General features: G+C 41.2%; 1 protein-coding gene and 1 non-coding gene across 2 annotated transcripts; both read right to left on the reverse strand.

Annotated features, from left to right (window-relative positions):
- Nucleotides 1–267: 267 nt before the first annotated feature.
- eif4g2b (eukaryotic translation initiation factor 4, gamma 2b) lies at nt 268–13,478 on the reverse strand. Its single transcript, XM_076273114.1, has 21 exons — nt 13,460–13,478; nt 12,114–12,222; nt 11,415–11,480; nt 11,209–11,334; nt 10,809–10,911; nt 10,422–10,553; nt 10,254–10,320; nt 10,019–10,170; nt 9,578–9,688; nt 9,305–9,487; nt 8,952–9,090; nt 8,640–8,803; nt 6,343–6,456; nt 5,888–6,016; nt 5,517–5,618; nt 4,991–5,206; nt 2,891–3,149; nt 2,578–2,782; nt 2,197–2,405; nt 1,986–2,107; nt 268–1,873 (listed from the first exon to the last, which is right to left on the reverse strand). The coding sequence occupies exons 1-21, from the start codon at nt 13,476–13,478 to the stop codon at nt 1,808–1,810; spliced, it is 2,793 nt and encodes a 930-aa protein (XP_076129229.1). The 3' UTR covers nt 268–1,807.
- LOC143110415 (small nucleolar RNA SNORD97) lies at nt 6,122–6,301 on the reverse strand. Its single transcript, XR_012984149.1, has one exon. It is a non-coding gene; the product is annotated as a small nucleolar RNA SNORD97 (small nucleolar RNA).
- Nucleotides 13,479–17,592: the final 4,114 nt, after the last annotated feature.

The following is a 17,592-nucleotide window of genomic DNA, read 5'->3' on the forward strand; positions in this document are numbered from 1 at the left end:
GAGTGGTAATTTACATAAAAAAAAAATTGAACCTTCAATGCATCTTGACGAATCTGGAATACTTACGGATCCCCACCGATGAGGAATGACGTCAATCAGGATTTGAATGGAGATGCTGGTTGAATCCACACTGTATATATGGTTGAATCAGTGTAGTAGGCTCTACTAAAAAAATGTGTAGATTCTCAAATCCGCCTATAACGGTTTCCATGGAAAAAATATATAAATGCTTGTTTCTAGAAATTACTTGTCACTACTCACACAATGTACTTTCTTGGTGATCAAGTGTTAACCTTTAATGAGTTAAGCAACAGTGGTGCACAATCGAGCATTTTAAAACATCCTTACAGTTACATGATCTAAGCCATTTAGAGTTTTACAGAAGCAAAGCTGTGCTCACATCAGAGGAAGCCCCACTGATCGAGGACAATGCACCTTCTCCTTCACCGTTTTCAATCACTTGTCAATTACATTTCTTCTTGACAAGGGTAAAAGCCTTAAAAAAAGAAATCTCTCCAGATGTGCATGGAGGTAGAGTTCCGAACCAATTCATTATCTCAACATTTATTCACCAAATTAAAAAAAGGCAGGTTAAAATGCTTAGTTTTGCCCATTTTAATGGGAGGCAGCCCAAGGCTTTTTGCAGGATAGATCAGATTTTCTTTACTGCCATTATTTAAGAAAAGGAAAAACAGAATTGACAAAAAAAGAAACAAAATAGCAAAATTCAATACCTTACAAAATACTGAGTGGAGAAAGGAGTGGGCGTGCCAAGGAAAAAAAGAGGGACAGACACTGACGGCTTCATAGGCCAGTGTTGCACTTCACACAGTCGATGGACATCCCCCCCAAGAAGCACCTGAGAGCTACTGCCCTGCAGGGCTCGGAGGTGGAGTCTGTCCACAGACCAGGTCCTCCCTGGTGACTGGTGCACTGACCAGGGCATTGCAGATGACAGTAGTGAACGGGAGCACACCTCTTAAGTACAGATGAGTCAGAAGAGAAATAAAAAGAAAGCCTAGGAACTGAAGAGGTAGAAACAGAGCCTTAAAAAAAAACAAAAAAAAAAAAAACGCAAATACAATAAACTTGCTGATTACCTTAAAGAGATTCTTTTGTAACTGACAGGCTTGTGTAGGTATTGCAAATCACTCCAGTACAATGCGATGGAGAAGGCTGTAGATAACTGTACTACTGACAGGGGAAGATGGAGCCACACACTCAACAATAAGTCTGTGTTCCTCATCACAATTCTCTATGGGCAACGAGGAGAAAGCAGGTAACAGATCCATGAGAACAAGAGAATTAAACACGAGTTGTGGTCTAAATATCTATACGTCAACAGACGGCTCTCCCTCTCCCTGTTTCACACAACCTCTGACGGTTTTCAAGAAGGTAACAGGGGACACACACCTGGAAACCAATGACATATTGTTCAACCATGCCAGTAAACCCTGAGGAACACAGTCGCCTGTTGAGTTCTGTGGTGCAGTCTACCCATTCCCATAGATCTCGCTCGCACACAGACACGCTCACAACCATAACACAAAACCTAAAGATGTCTTGTCATGCAGCATATTTTCGATGCTAGAAGCAAAACAAATGGCCTCACTGGTATAACTCTTATGTCTTCATAATGCTTTATAGTGTACAGTACGAGTTGAGCAGCAGGGGGCATGTCAAGTGGTTGTGTGTTCTGGATTATGGGGCTGGGAGGGAGAGTGGAGGGATGGAGGGAGGGAGGGAAGGGGTCAATATTGCAGTATTCATCCAGAAGGTTCTACACTCTGAGGCTTTGGCTGGTTTCTCAGTCTCCTTCCTCTTCAGACTCCTCTTCCTCAGCTGTTTCCAACCAGGTCAGCCACTGGTTCACCTGGGACACACAATCACATACACACATTAACATGTTTGAAGCTGTATCAGGACTTTTAAACATCAGATTTATCTGCTTAGTAAAGATAATTGCTAAGTTTGAATGTCCATACCTGGAACAGTGCTTTTCCTTTTCCAGGGAATTCTTGGGTGATGTCTTCTTTCCATGCTAGGAAGGCTTCTTCTTCAATGATCTCCATATCGTAAAAGTTGACAAAGTAGCGCAGCAGCATGCCTGAAATGCAGAAAGAGGAGAGTTGGAATGGTAGCTCAGGACCCAGTTGATTAAGTTCTTCGTATGGGAGCCAGAGAAACAAGACTTACCCTTGGGGAAGGAGCAGGCATTGCAGTGCACCTGAAGCGCATAGAGGGCGCTGACCTGAAGGTCCGTGTGGTCATGCAGGAACTTCTGCATGACTGGCTTGAACGCCAGCAACAGCTGCTTCTCCTGCTCCAGCTGTTCTTTGGAGGGGGCTGCCAGCTGGTCCTCAATGTCCGACAGGCCCATCTCATGAGAGATGTACTGTAGGAAGCTGAGGTGGAGGGCAAAACGAGGGGGATGCAGATGACAAGCTTCTTCTTAGGAATAAAACCAAGCACTAAAATATTGGCCCTTCTCTTGAAAAACAGCTTAAAATGCCAATGGGTCTTTGAGTTAGATAAGTCAGTGACCTACGACAATCACATTATTTCACAAGCACTCACCTGGTCATGAGGATGTTGATGAAGCCCTTGTCAGTGTGCAGTTTGGGGGAGATGTTGTCTTTGATCCACTTGTAGATGGCCTGAGGGGAGGGGTCTGCCTTGATCTGCTTCAGCAGCTCCTTCTCCAGCTTCAGCAGGGGGAACAGGAAGCTCAGGCCCTTGCCCTCCAGGATCTCCAACATGCGATCCTTATTCTGGTCGATCTCTGCCGGGAGGAGAGCAACTGTTAGAGCTGAGAATAGAAAAATTTAATGTGTCCAATGCAAGCAAAACCAAACTGTATGGATTAGTAGAGGTAACCATGATCACCTACCAGGGAGCATCTTCTGCATGTTGACCTTGCTCTGCTGGAAGAGGTCAATGAGCCACTCGCGGTCCTTCAGCTTAGAAGCCTGCTGCAAGCAGAGCAAGAAGAAGGGGAAGTGGGTGCCATTCTCCAGCGGGTGGCCAAGCTCGGCCACGGTCACCAGCTCTGCCATGATGGCCCTTGCCGCAAACTGCGCCAGGTAGGACTTCACCAGCGGGATGTCCACTTCGATCTTGGGACACTGGTCCAGCACATTCAGGAGAGCCTGCACAGAACACAAAATGACAAGCTGTCAAAGACTCTGTTTACACTTGTCTTTTTCCAAGTATCTTTGCAGAGCGACAAACACACACAAACCCTACATAAGGGCTTTTCCCCAGCAACATGACTTTCTGGGAGCTTCTACGGGGCTGAATCAAGTCCATGTCTCAGGGTAGGTCCTTCAGCACGGCCCCGAAAAGTGCGAAATGTAAACGAGGTTTGCGAAGACGACAAGCACATTTTATTTAAAACCCAGCAAGGCAGATGTCAATTTCAGCTAAATTAGGTTAGGCTATTAGCTTGTTGAGTTGAGGTAGCCTACACTGAATGAACAAATGTCCGCTAAAAATAGGCTAATTTAGGTAGTACGAATGTTTAGGTCACTGTCTCTGCACATAACCAAAATGATAATAAAGGACGTAGCAAATGTGTATCAGTGTGGGGAGAGTAATTGCTGCAGCTGCTATGCCATTTTAGTTAATCTAATTAGCGTTGCGATCGTGCAGCAAAAAAGGCTGCGTATGGGTAGGTCCTGTAGGTCTTGTAAACAATGAAAACACAAAAGCTGAAAAGCGAAGTGGTCCTGTACCTGTCCCCTTTACCTGGGTAGGGGGCTGATTACCTGCAGTGGAAACACGCCTATTAATAGTGAAGCACGTGTTAAGAATGGGAAGACTTATCCAGAGATCTAGCGCTCATCCCTCATATAGACCGGTTTCAGGTCCCTAACAACCGTCGTTAAGGACGAACTCGGAGGACAAGCAAACCCAGAGCCGTATAGCAATACATTGAGAGAAAGACGCAAGGAGCTTGAAAATTGTTAACTTTTGGCAGAGAAAAGCAGACGGAAATTCCCCTGTGTGGTACAGGAGACATTTCATTCATTCAAAGCTAAAAATGTTTAAAACGCCAATAAAGTAGGCAGGCCTAGGTGCTAGACATTTCGATACGAAGCATGCATTATGAAGCTACGAAGTTATGCCACAAATGTTATCTTCATGCTCAAGAGGAAAAACTCAAGTCATGTAGGCTAAATAACATAGGGTAGTGACGTTAACAAAGTGTTTTTTTTTATCATATTCCTCAGCATATAATTTTAATGAGAGACTTATGATCCATGAGAACGGAGGCTAACGTTAGCCTATATTTCACGCAAATGACAATATGCAGGGTAGCTTCTAGCCTGAAGTTAAAGTTGACACTCCATTTGAGTTGTTTGTTTAAAAAAAGAAGACATGGGCTTGCAAGTAACGTTATTGCATAGGCCTACTATAAGGTAGCCTAACTTATAGCTAATCTGTCATAGGCTCCTGTCCTGTCAGTTAACATCTAGCACAATGCATTTTGTACATTGTAACGTTATTTCAGTCAATCGTTCAATGTGTGGCCAGCATAGCCTACTTTATCAAAGTAATTATCCTCTGACCTCAGGGGGAAATGATTGTCCACCCCTGTCATTATGTACCCTTTGAGTAGGTAATGTTCCCACTAAATCTAAACTAATTGTTTGTGCAGTCGAAGCCCTAACGCTAACATTAGCTTAAGCCTAACCTAACTTTACAGTGACTGGCCACATGTTTACCTTTAGTAAAATCCGTTGCTTTTTCATAGGTAAATCCGCAACACCTCTAGATGAAAACAATCCAGACTCGGCTACACCGAAATATTTCGGCAATATGTTTTTATTCTTCATCTTATATCAAGTTCAGCCAGCTTGTTTTCTATGCGCTGCCAGTGTAAACAACTAGTGCTTGTCCTCCGAGTTCGTTCTTGACTACGGTTGTTAGGGACCTGAAACCGGTCTATAGTGCCAAGTTCTGTAAGGGCCGCATGAAGCATACGTACCTGCATGAAGTTCTCGCCCGTAACTAGGCCCTCAGTGCGGAGGGTGTTGATAAAGGCGCTGGCCTGCTCTTTGTCCTCATCAGACCTCTCCAGAGAGCACACAATGATTTTGCTTAACATCTCTGGCAGGAAATGCTTGGGTGCTTTCATTTCTCGGATCCCATTCACTGCATCATCCATGTTCTTCTTGTTTAGATACTCCGTCACAATGGTCTCCTGAGAATTTAAAATATTGGTCACCTTCTTTTGTTTTTACCATAACCTAGTATAAACAGATAAGGTTTGCATGTTTCCATGGCAATTTAGTGTTTCCATTGATACTACCACATAAGACTTTTATCAACAAAAGCAATTTTGGTAAGGCACAATGTACAAAACATGTATGAAAACCAAACAAGTCAGTCAGACTAGTGAGAACCAGCCACATAGGGTAACTTTGTTTTCTCTTGTACATGTACTGAGTCTTCTTTACACCACCACTAACGGAAGAGGAAAACCGCAAAACCTAGTTGAGAAATCTGCTTACTGTCATTTTGAGGAGTTCCTCCTTTGCAGGGGCAGGTTTCTTGTTGGTCTTCTGAGGTTTTTCCTGGATCACAGGGGGGTTGGTTTTCAGACCAAGTTGAGGCTGTGGATAAAGCATATTAAAGGAATGACAATGCACTCTCTCAAAAGCTGTCCGCTTTTTTCCTTAATGCTCTACCTAATGGAGAGCAGCCAGGCTCATCATCCTCTTGATTCGATCAGTAATCCGGCTAGCTCAGTTACACATTCAGGTAACAAATCAGGAGATCAAATGAGGTTCGTAGCACAGCAGGCACAGGTGGATAAACATGTGTAGCAGTCCCAATAAGGCCTGTACAAATACAATACAATACAATATAATACAATACAAACCTGTCCAAGAGGAGGGGTCTGGGTGCGGGGTGGCTGCGCACTTGGAGGAATCATGGTGGGGATCTGAGGCTGCAGCTTTGGCACTTGGTTTTTGTTAACGGGGAAGGAGTGTGCTGGTCTCAGACTGATCTATAGGGAGATGGGTGGGGAGGGGCAGGGAGGGGTGGGGGTCAAGAAGGACACGTCAGCATCAGAGCAACAAAGTAGGAGAAAAGTCATATGAGGTTTAAAGTTGTGCCCTCATCTCTCATAATCGCAATCAGTGGACCTGCTGGCGGTCGTAGATGGAGAGACAGAGGAGAAAACAGATAGACATAGCAAAGGGGGAGACTAGCGAGAGAGAAGAAAAGCCAGAGAACAGACAGCAGGGGGGGATCCGTCAGAATAACGCGTCTTTTTATAATCACCGGGCACACTGCATGAGGCTGCTGTGTAGCGAATCCACCCGCTCGTACCTCATCTGCATTAAGCTGTCCTTTCTTGATAAACCTGGGAGGCATGTCCTTTGACTGGGCCTGCTGCTGGGATGGGTGGCTCTGGTTCTGATTGTGGAAATGCTGATTCTGTCCCTGTACAAAGAAAGGCCACAGAAATATTAACAACTGATTGCATAGATGGCTATAGATTATCTGTGAAGTCATGCCATATACAGATGAGGGCTGTCAATCTTCCTCTATAATCCCATTTAAATTTCATTCATTATTATTTTTAATAATTGATTTATATTTGAATATTTAATGCTCAAATTTGGCCTATTATTAATATTTACTATGCACCTCTACTGTATAAACGGGCTTATGCATTGCCAATGCCACCATCAACGCTGGGACAGTATGGATTTTTTCTTACCGCGGTAGAAAATCAAGAATACCGCTCATACCTAGGGCTGCAGCTATCGATTCTTTTTGTAATCGATTAATCTAGCGCTTTATCGATCGATTAATCGGATAATGCATAACGAAAATGACATGGCTGTAAAATGATCAAGCAATTGGCACAGAGGTATTTATTCTAACTCCAACATTTGGCTCCAAAACTAAGCCCATTTATTGCAATTTACCCATTTAGTGTTTATAAGTGCCAGTGCCAACAATTACATAATGTTCAAAATGCTCTCTGTAAAATTGCAGCCTCTTGTGCATGACTGGGCGATCAAAGCTGTCCATACTATGTTGTGAAGTGCTGGGAGGGAGAAGAGGGAAAGCAATTTAATGTATTAATATGCACAACAAGTTTCATGCTGTAATCTAGACCTGACATCAAAGTAAATATCTGTTTTATGTAGATTTCTACACCTGCAGCATTTGCCATTAGGCTACTAACAAATAATTTTACCATTAGGCTACTAAAAAATAGCATACCATTAGGCTACTACAAAATAATTTCTGGGGTGAGCCTATTGCTAACCTAGCAACCTGTGTGTGTGTGTGTGTGTGTGTGTGTGTACACGTGTGCGGTGCGTGAGGGAAGATGAGGGTGCATGCATGTGTGTAAGAAGGGGTTCTTTTTTAGGCATACTGTCTTGCAATTGAAGGTGAATAAGTTTACTACTTAAAAACATCAAAGCTAAACATTATATCACGACATCTACAAATACAATATGTGATTAAAATCAGCCAACATCAATGTAGGCTATAGGCTACGTAGATACCGGTAGATAGGTTAGATAGATTGATAGATAAATAGATAGCCTACTTTATTGACGCTTGGTGAAACAGCATGGAGTGGATGTTTTCGATTCAGATGCTTGTTCTTTTCTTTTTTGAGTATGTAATGATCCCAAAACTTTAGACATTCTCTGCCATTTATGGACATCTTGACTCCGCCATCGCGCCAGCTAAATTCAGAATGTATCATGATTCACGCGCTAGTGGTGTGCTTTCTGAACAACGGTCCGTGTGGAACAATCAGATCCCTGCGCGTATAGTGCGCGTCATAGGAATTTAACGAGGCTAGAGGCAGGGTTTTTGCCTCGAGTAATTTTTGTAATCGAGTTATTCGAGTAACTCAATGAATCGTTTCAGCCCTACTTATACCGCTGATTTCAAGTGAGATTTCATTTTGGCCTTAGCCTACATTTTCTGAAGATTACAACATATTTTAGGCTACTAGTTATTTTTCTGTTTTCTGATGGAAATCCAAAAACTTTCCACACATCACTTCTAAAATGGTCAGGAGTGATCTCCACGCATGCATTGTTTTCTGCCATTTCTAGATTGTGCATCAGACGTGACAAAACCGTTTCATTTTCACACATTCACTTAAGCCAACACATCCAGTACACTACTCACAAAAAGTCAGGGATATTCGGCTTTCGGGTAAAATTTCAGGATAAGCCTGAAAACCACTATAAACTTGACAGGTGAACTTAATGTGACCTTCTCTAAACTTTTGAGTGTGCATGTCCAACGTTTCAGTACTGAAACATTAAATTTCACCCTAAAATCGCCAGATATCCCTGACTTTTTGTGAGTAGTGTTATTCTAAAATTATTTAAAAAAAAAAAAAAAATCCCCCCCAAAAGAACACATTCGATTAGTAATTTCAACATTCGATTATTCGATTTATATTCGACTACCGAAATAGTTTCAACAGCCTACAGATATGATCTATACCTATAATTGTAACCCTGAGGAAATATTCTCTGTTCAATATCCTCATATTTATGTGCTTTATCTGCATTTTTGGAGACATCAGTTCATCAGATAACATTACACAAGATTTGAGATGGAGGTAAAAGGGGTCTTATTACCTGGTTGGTTTTCATGAACGGTTTGACGCCCAAGTCAAACTGAGACTGTGGCGGAGGAGCCATGTGTCCACCGTGTCCATTGAAGAGCGGGTTGGAGCGATGGCGGCCCATTGTGGGCGAGAAACGGTCCTGAATGACTCCGGGACCAGTCCCTATGCCACTGCCTAAACACAGGCACATACAGCCAATTAGCTGAGACATACAGCATGTTGCTTTGTGATCTTTAACACATAAGTAATTCCGCTCCTTGAGCCACTCACTCGCTCGCCCCACCCACAAGTAACACTTAAATCAGTGACGGGGTTTACCCACCTGGCATTTGTCCGAACATGTCAGCCAATCCCCCAAGAGTTTCTCTGTCCAGTTTCATCCTGGGTGGCATGAAAGGGCCATCCAGAAAGAAGTCCATTCTCATTCCCTGGGTCATGGGCGGAATGAAGACACCCAAATCCTGAGAAAGGGGGAAAAAAAAGAAGGTCTGAGTTAACAGCCTGTTAAGCAATATTTTGTAGTAAAGTATTGCTTGTATTTCAAAACTTGTACCAATACAATACATTGACATGACAAAATGCTAATATATACAGTACAAAAAACATTGATATGATATAGAGCAATCAAAGAAATATAAAATGCAATGAGTGGTAATTTACATATAAAAATTGAACCTTCACTGCATCTTGACGAATCTGGTTAATCGTCTTTGGTCCGTTGTCAATAAAAGCTTTGCGAGGAACCCAGTTGTTTTCTCGCAGCTCCACTGTATCTTGCAGCAGGAAACGAATCCTTGCTGGCAAGTCCTTGTTGTTCATTAAGGATTGCATACGGCCAAAGTACTGATCCATTAAAGACTGGAGAAGAAAGACGGGCATTAGTCAGGGCAACTTTTAAAGTGGGCGATACCGGTAGTGAGTCACTGATGTGGTTGCCAGCGCACTCACCCTTGCTTTCTCATGATCGAGTCTCGGCCCCACAGTTCTCATTATCTGACAGAGGCACTCCAGATCCTCCCCCATATCCTTGAGCTGGACCCTCTTCTTCTTTTCCAGAAGCTGAACAAGAGAGGACAGAGATGGAATATCTAAGTATGGAAGATCCAAAATGAAAATACGGTCACTCTGCACTAGTAAAGCCAAATCTACAACAGCAAAATTTGAGAAGTGCTGTTTTATAAAACATCAAGATTACAAGTGATGTTTTCTACAAGTCTACCTTTATCCCTGTCTAAGTCAGACTTAAGACATTCACTTCATATAAACTAGCAGATTTATATGCAAGACATTCACATTTTAGAGGCTTTTTCATTCATTGCCTAGTCAGATAAGAATACATATATCTAAAGGATGGCTTCAGGATAAGTAGTATGCATGAGGTGTACATACTGTTTTGATGCACTTATGAAGGATAGATTCGTGGATGAGGTCGAGTTTGCCAAGTTCGCCGATGAATTTAATGTTGCCGAGCATCTTGATCTTGGCAATGGCTCGCTGCTCCTCCTCCTCAGAGGTGAGAGGGTTGTCCTGTTTGTCGTAGACTAACAGAAGAGCAAGCAGCAGGATCAGCAACATGGCCCATAGAACAGTTCATAAAGCATTTCAGAAGGAAGGAACTGCTCACTTTCAACATTTTTGGTGCGGTTTTCAAATTCATCTTGAAGCTTGGATATCAGAAGTCTTCTGAAGGTCTGCAAAAATGTATGCATATAGAGAATTCAGAATTAAAAATGCAGAAATGTTACCAAATACAGATAAAATAACAGGATAACAGAATAACAGGAGTACTTACTGTGCTCTGCTTTTGGGAGGTTTGGATCTCAAGTGCTGGGCCATCAAAGTTTGGTGCATCCTCTGCCAAGCGCAGACATAGCTGAGCATAGAGCGAGCTGTACTTGGGCTCTTCTAGGGCTTTGTCTACAATCTATAGAGATGAAATAATTACATTAAAAAAATACCATTGTTTTCCTCTAAACAGCAATTTCTTCTAAACCTATATGAATGTAGCAATATCAGCTGTGCCAAATTCAATCATGACTAAAATATGCTAAACACATGAAAATAAAAATAATCCTTCTTCGCAACGATGTCATAAAACAGTCATAATAACAAGAATACACCATGCAGCTCATGAAGCACTTAACCATACGTGAACAAGGACTGCGCTGCAAAGACTCACCAGCAAGATGATTCCTTTGAGGACGAGTTTAGAATCTACGCCCACATTAAGGAGCTCAAGGCATAGCTTGTCAAACTTCTCAGGGGTCAGCTTATTAAGTATGCTGCAAAAAGAAAAAAGGGTCAGGTCAGGGAAAGCGCCACTGCTTGCTGGGAGAACAAAAGGCAACTGTTTATTGGCACAGCCATGGAATTTTGAAGAGCTGAAAAACATCAGCTGACTCACAACCAGGGCATGTGTAACGCCTCAAAACACAAAGCTTTAAGTGGCAAAGGCGGGAGAGGAGGGGGAAATGACAGTGACACTCGGACAGAACACAACACAGATGTAACGTTTGCAAAGATTGTTTACAGAAGTGCCCTGGGTGCCTGATTTCTTTTTCTGCCAAGCAGACACTCACCCTCTTACTTTCCTGAATATAGCATCGTGTCGTTCTTTTTCGTTGGAGGTGTTGACATCTCGTCTAGTGCTTCTTGAAGGAACCCATCTCTGAACGCTAGGCCCTGGGGATTTCCCCAGGTACTCGCTAGGAAAACAGACACAGGAAATGATGCACGGCTAATGTTACGATATCACAGGTGATGGAACTAGGACATCAGGCTGTACCTGTTGCCGACAGTCTTGGGATAGTGCTGAGGTGCACCCCGACCTCCTCCTCCGCCCGAAGAAGCACTGCAAAAAAAGATAAAATGGTGATCATGACTAATCACCTAGACATCACTAAGAACTCACACACACACACACACACACACACACACACACACGAGGGAGACGAGTGCAGTAAGATTAGCATTAGATTCCTTGAAGCATCCTCTATGAAACATTGGGCATATCATGTCTCTGAAAAACTTTTTTTTTTTTTTTTTACCCTGTTTTCATGAATTAACAAGTTAATTCAATAAGAATGTCCTCTTGCTCACGACGATCAACGCTGTACAACACCGATGCAGATTGGTTCGTCTCTATGGCAACTAAATAGGTGCATAATGGGGAGAGATGTCACATTTAGGGAGAATCAGTGAAAGTGTGGCCTGGACAGACGCTGATCTTCGTGAGCAAACAGCACAAGCTGGGTGTGGAAAATGAATGCTGGCATTGGCATTGATCGAAAGAGACATGACCTATTTTTAAGGATGATGAATCCAAGATGATTAACACAGACATCGAATAAAGAAAGAGCTCTCAATCACACATCAGAGAATAGCTGAGAAAATAGTGTCTGTGGAAACTGTATGAACACCTGCCCTCACAGTAACACAAGCAGTGATACTTGAGAAAAAAACAACTACCCTACACTACACATACCTGAAACGAGAAGCACCCCCTTCTGCAATCACACTCTCCACTTTGGCGGCTTGACAACGAAGAATCTTCAAAAGAATAATATTCAAAGGGTGGGGTGGGGAAAACCGAACTGAGGGAAAAACAGACATTGACGCAAGTTAACACAGCAAAGGCAGATATCGCAGTCAACTTTTCTATAGCAAAATTACTAACGTTAGATAATCACTGGCTTTCGTAGACAAACTAGTAATCAGACAAATCAACTCATTTTCGAATGAACTACTGTTAAGTTCGCATATTATAAACTTGCTTCAACTAGCAAGACCCGCTAACATTGTTAGCCAAGAGATGATGATAAACAAAGGCTCAAGTTCACTCGCTTTAGATCCCGTTACAAAATATCGCCATAACTTACCACGTTTATAAAAACTTTACTTTAACGTTACCTTTGTGTTACATGAGCGTTACAAAACTGAAGGAGGTAACGTAAGGAAGTCAACTGTGCCAACAAATGTGTAATTCTGGATGAATCGTGTTTAGGCTCCAGGCAAACGTTTTGGCCTTTAGGATGACGTTAACGTTACCTTTCTAGTTTTTTCACGTATCAGCTAACGTTAGGCCATTATAGCAGTCATGTTAGTGATGCAGCGATTGACATTAACGTTAAGTTAGTCTTGCACACATCTAGGGTTGCGACCATCAGTGATCCAACTAGCAAATTTGATAAACAGTAAAATGCCGCTTGTTACGAGTCTGCAATAGCTGCTACCTGATTAATTAATGTACGTCATGGCAAACAAAAAATATTTTTTCAATGCCACAAATATGCTTGATTTGGTAAACTTGCCTAGAGGAGGTAGATCTAGCTGCTACTAGTTTGCTAACGTTAGTGAACTGTTCAACAAAGCATTGTTGATGCCTCTGTTCTCAAGGCTAACGCAAGAAATATTGTTTAACGTGAACAAATGTTAAACAACCAGGGACCTAAAATCATTTTGCAAACCATAATACCATCACTTAACATAGCTAGCAAATGGTTTGCTTATATGTGCATTAGGTGGTTTTAAAATTGACAATGCACTTTGAAAAGCCGAACTTTAACGTTAAATGTCTAAGTTAGCTCTGTCGCTAGCAAGTTAATGGTACATATTTCTTTACTCCTGTCACCACATCTTCACATCACATGCTGAATATGTCTCTAGCAGGCAAGGTAATGAGCTGGACACCCAAAATACCAATTGATTCTACCGATGTCAATATTAACTAAACTGATATTAGCTTACTTGCTAGCTAATTTAGCCATCTAAAACGAACAGTTGTCTAGCTGCTGCACTTGCAAGCTAACATTACCTATTTGAGACACATACCGACAACATATTTGTGCATTTCTACGTTTACTGGGTAAATATTTGACAGGTCTCTACATTGACCAATACTATGAAGGGTTATAACATCAGACATGCATTATGACTTGAAATGCCGGTATTGGGAAGAAATGCTCGTGGTCTGCAAACACGACGCCATTTTACGCAGCAGCTGGCTAGCTAACAAGCTAAATCTGCACTAATAGTCAGCCAATGGGTTCGGCTAGTGTTAGCAGCAGACTAGCTGCTAGCCATCAGAAAAATACGACGGTCAGCAGCCATTTTGAAGAGGCTTGATTTAAAAAAAAAACTGCTAGTTAAAACACATCTTACCTTTACCGAAACAACTTCAGTTTTGAGGTTTTTGTTGTGACAAAAGGAGAAAGAATAGAAAAAATATACAAATGTAAGCGAGTTTGTGGATTGTTTTCAAAAGAACCTGGCAGAGCAGCTGAAACGCACGATACAAGCCACACTGCCCAGGAAGAATGTACCAAGCCTTATGACTGTAGGTGACGTCATTCTCGAACTCGATGCGTATCGATCGATGCGTATTTGCTACAAAGATTGTTAAGTGGAAGCTCCGCCTTAACAATCTTTGTTTGCTACACAAGTGGTATTTTTCCGTTGTGTACGTCTATCGTTGCTAGGTCTGTGCATCTGAATTAACGTTATTAATTAACGTAAGCCATTTTACTAGCTACAGTGTAATGAGAGAAAACGTGTAGGGGGACAATGGAAAGTTTTTGGTCTTGTTCTTGGAATAAGAGCTCAATCTGAGGCCTAAATAAGGGATAATTCCAGCTGTTTATCAACTCAAAATATAGGTCATGAGCATGCAGACCATCATGCACCTCTGATGTGGGGGCCCATCGGTTCCCAAAAGTAATCGGACGCTTCCACAGTCTGGGCCATGTTATGCTTAGGCTATAGAGAAAATATTTTGGCAGGCAATATCATCCCTGGGATGAATGGAAGAAACAGAATCTGTGGAACATTTGTAATCCTATAGCCGCCCATGTAGCCTAATGATTCTGACAACATAGGCATCATTTCCTTGGAGGATACAAAAGACAAACTCATGTCAACTGAGGCTACAGGAAAGTTACATTTATTATCCAAATACCCAAGCAGTTGTTCCTCCACACAATACAAATGCATGCGCCCAGCCACGCATGTACACACATGCACACACACACACACATAAGCGCACACATACACACACACACACACACACACACTCATCCTGAAGCAGAAAGGAGACCGCTACATTGTCCTGGACGTCAGGTGTTGTGGTGACAAGGAGCTCAGAGTGGTGCATCACTGCTTGTTCTCCTAACATGTGCAAGTTACAAGCAAGTCTCAAGTTTTAACCATCAAGTCTAAGTCACACAAGATCTAAGTCAGTGTGGTGAAAATCAAGCAAGTTGAGTCCTTGATATAATTTAAGTAGGCTAAGTCAAGTTAATCAAGCCACAATTAGGTCATGCAAAATATTGATAATCTAGTTTCTTAACCAGAATAGATTCACACGTCACCCACAGACATCAACACAGACAGTGTTTTTCTTGATGTATTTTTCTCTGATTTATCTAGATTTTGCTTGGCATTGTTTGTGAACATTGAAGCTGGTTGGTATTTCCCGTGTGCCTGAATGCATACAGTACTTTGTCAAGCAATAAACCCCAAGAGGCTGGTTCCAGAGATTTTAGAACAGATAAAGGGCGTTGTTCAGCACAACACAGATGAAACAAAATTCTGTAAGACACACTAAAATGCACTGTGTACTCAGTCCTGTTTTCTTTTGTTTTTATTTTAGTACACTAAAGCCATAGGTAACAGGGTTAAACTAGACTGCATTTCCGGCAGGAACTGCGAAAGTGTGCTTGCCCTGGTCCGGTCACCAACGTGAGCAGACAGTGACATACGCTATGCTGAACATGGCTTGATCCAAGCATTCTAACAGTGCCTTTCAGTGTTGGAGCAGTGGCAATACCTCAAAAGCTCTATTCAACTATTGCCTTGCAGAATGCAGTTCGTTGGATTTTACCTGTGGCCTGCCTTCGAATTTAGCTTCTACGACTAAAATCAAATCAATAATGGGATTGTTTTGAGAGCCTATTGATGTATCTCAGATGTTTTTTGTGTGTGTGAATGTATTTTACTTAACTCATTGAATGTAGCTGGATACTCATGAACGCATGTCTCTAATAGCCACAATAGGAGTAATTTTAGCAACACCGTATTTTGTGTGGCCCATAACGACCCAGTGGATCATGAAAATGTGCCAAACTTCACATTCCTTGCTTGTTGTTGGTACATTAATCCCATTCAGATTGCCACTTATCTGAGATGTAAGAGTTCAGTATAGGTTTAAGGTCTGGGGCAGGGGCAGGGCTTGACTTCTTCTGGGGCAGGGCCTGACTTCTTCATTGAGGGCTTGCTTAGCAGCACTGTCCGCTTTATCATTTCCCCTCAGACGAACATAGCCTGGGACAGAGCAAAAAACTACACTCAAGTTCTGGTTCTTTAGACGTTCTTGTTGATCAAGCTCAGCTTTGGTTGTACTTTTTGCGTGACAATAAAGCCTACTGGAAAGATTTTTAATTGCAATTTAATTGAATGCAATTCACTTTTACGATTAAATAAAATTAATTTATCCCTCTCACCCGTAGTTTTTCTATTTATTTACAAATGTACATAGGCCTACTGTAATTACATTTATACATAGTTATTCTACTGATCTTTATACTATTCATCCTGCACATAGACTTATTCTTACTACTCTTATAATGTTGTTTCAGCACTACAATGACACTGTTTCCGCACTGCACATAGCTGTATGTTATGTACATATCTGTTATATATTTGTCATATTGAATATCCATATTTATTCTGTTTTATTATATTCTGTTAATACACTGCATATAGCCTATCTATATTATTATTTGTACTATTATACTGTTACTGCTACATCTACATACATTATTCTACTTATTGTATGAGATAACTGCTAATACACTGCACATATTTATATTTAATTCATATTACTCTAAACCACCTTCTGTAAATCAACTGTATACTAGTCTACATTGCATTATATTTCTTGACCTGTCTCTGTATATTTCATCACCTTTCTATACTTTGCATCACATTGCATTCATACTGTAGCTACATGAATCACAGCTAAGATTCTTGGTTGCTATGAAGGCCAGTCGTTCTAAATGGATGGTTGCTATGGCCAAAGGCCAGTTATCTCTGCCGTTATCAAGCGGGCATATCCTAACTTTATCTTATTTTAAACCAAAGATTCTAGAACAGAGCTCTGTTCTAGAATCTTTGTTTTAAACATCTCTATTTTACTCAGCCTACTTCCATACAGTGAGTCCCATTAAGAAGTGGCCACTTCATTCGCGCTTACCGTGATTCAGCAACATTATTAAATGAATCTGTCACCATATGCCTATGCCAACGTTTGCAAAGAGGAGAATCTTTTAATTTGATTCATAATGAAACGTTATATTTAATGTACATGTAAACAATGATTAGGCTAGTTTTGGTTGTTGTTGGTGGTGTTACTGCATCCCTTTATGCCTACAATGCAAAATTGTTCCCTCGTGATTGTTAAATATGGAAGAATATTAGACTCAAAAGTTTTGTATGTGTGTATCACGTTTTGAAACTGTAGAAATTATTTGTAACTGTAAAAATGATCTGTACAAGTAATTGTCAATATCACAAATATGCCCTACACTTACAAATCTATTCTACGGGTACGGATCGGTTTTACAGCTACAAATAATCCTACAGTTAAAACTATTTTACAATTACAAATATATTCTACAATTACACATCAATATTCTACGCACAAAAAGCTGCTCTACAGTTACAAATCTTTTCTACAGGTGTACAGACTTTTGCAGCACCTTAGGGATGAGAAGTGTCTCATATGTATTATGTGTGTGTGTAACAGGATTTGTAACTGTAAAAATGATTTGTGATTTAACAAAAAAATAACACAAACAATTTTAAGTATTACTCATATGTCGTTCACTTACAAATTTATTCCACAGGTATTAAATATTCCACAGTTGCTGTCTTTTAATTACGAAACTATTCTGCCATTACAAATCTCT

This window comes from Alosa pseudoharengus, unplaced genomic scaffold, assembly GCF_046254945.1.
Source record: "Alosa pseudoharengus isolate Yale_2024_CS ecotype anadromous, Long Island Sound unplaced genomic scaffold, YU_APseudo_1.1 YU_APseudo_1.1_scf_10, whole genome shotgun sequence".
NCBI lineage: Eukaryota > Metazoa > Chordata > Actinopteri > Clupeiformes > Clupeidae > Alosa > Alosa pseudoharengus.

Bases quoted from the DNA above. Each gene is read 5' to 3' on its own strand.
- eif4g2b (XM_076273114.1), bottom strand. The intron at 10,321-10,421 runs GTAAGTACTCCT...ACATTTTTGCAG, and splicing joins CCTCCCAAAAGCAGAGCACA to ACCTTCAGAAGACTTCTGAT. The intron at 6,457-8,639 runs GTAATAAGACCC...TTCTTTGTACAG, and splicing joins CGTTCATGAAAACCAACCAG to GGACAGAATCAGCATTTCCA.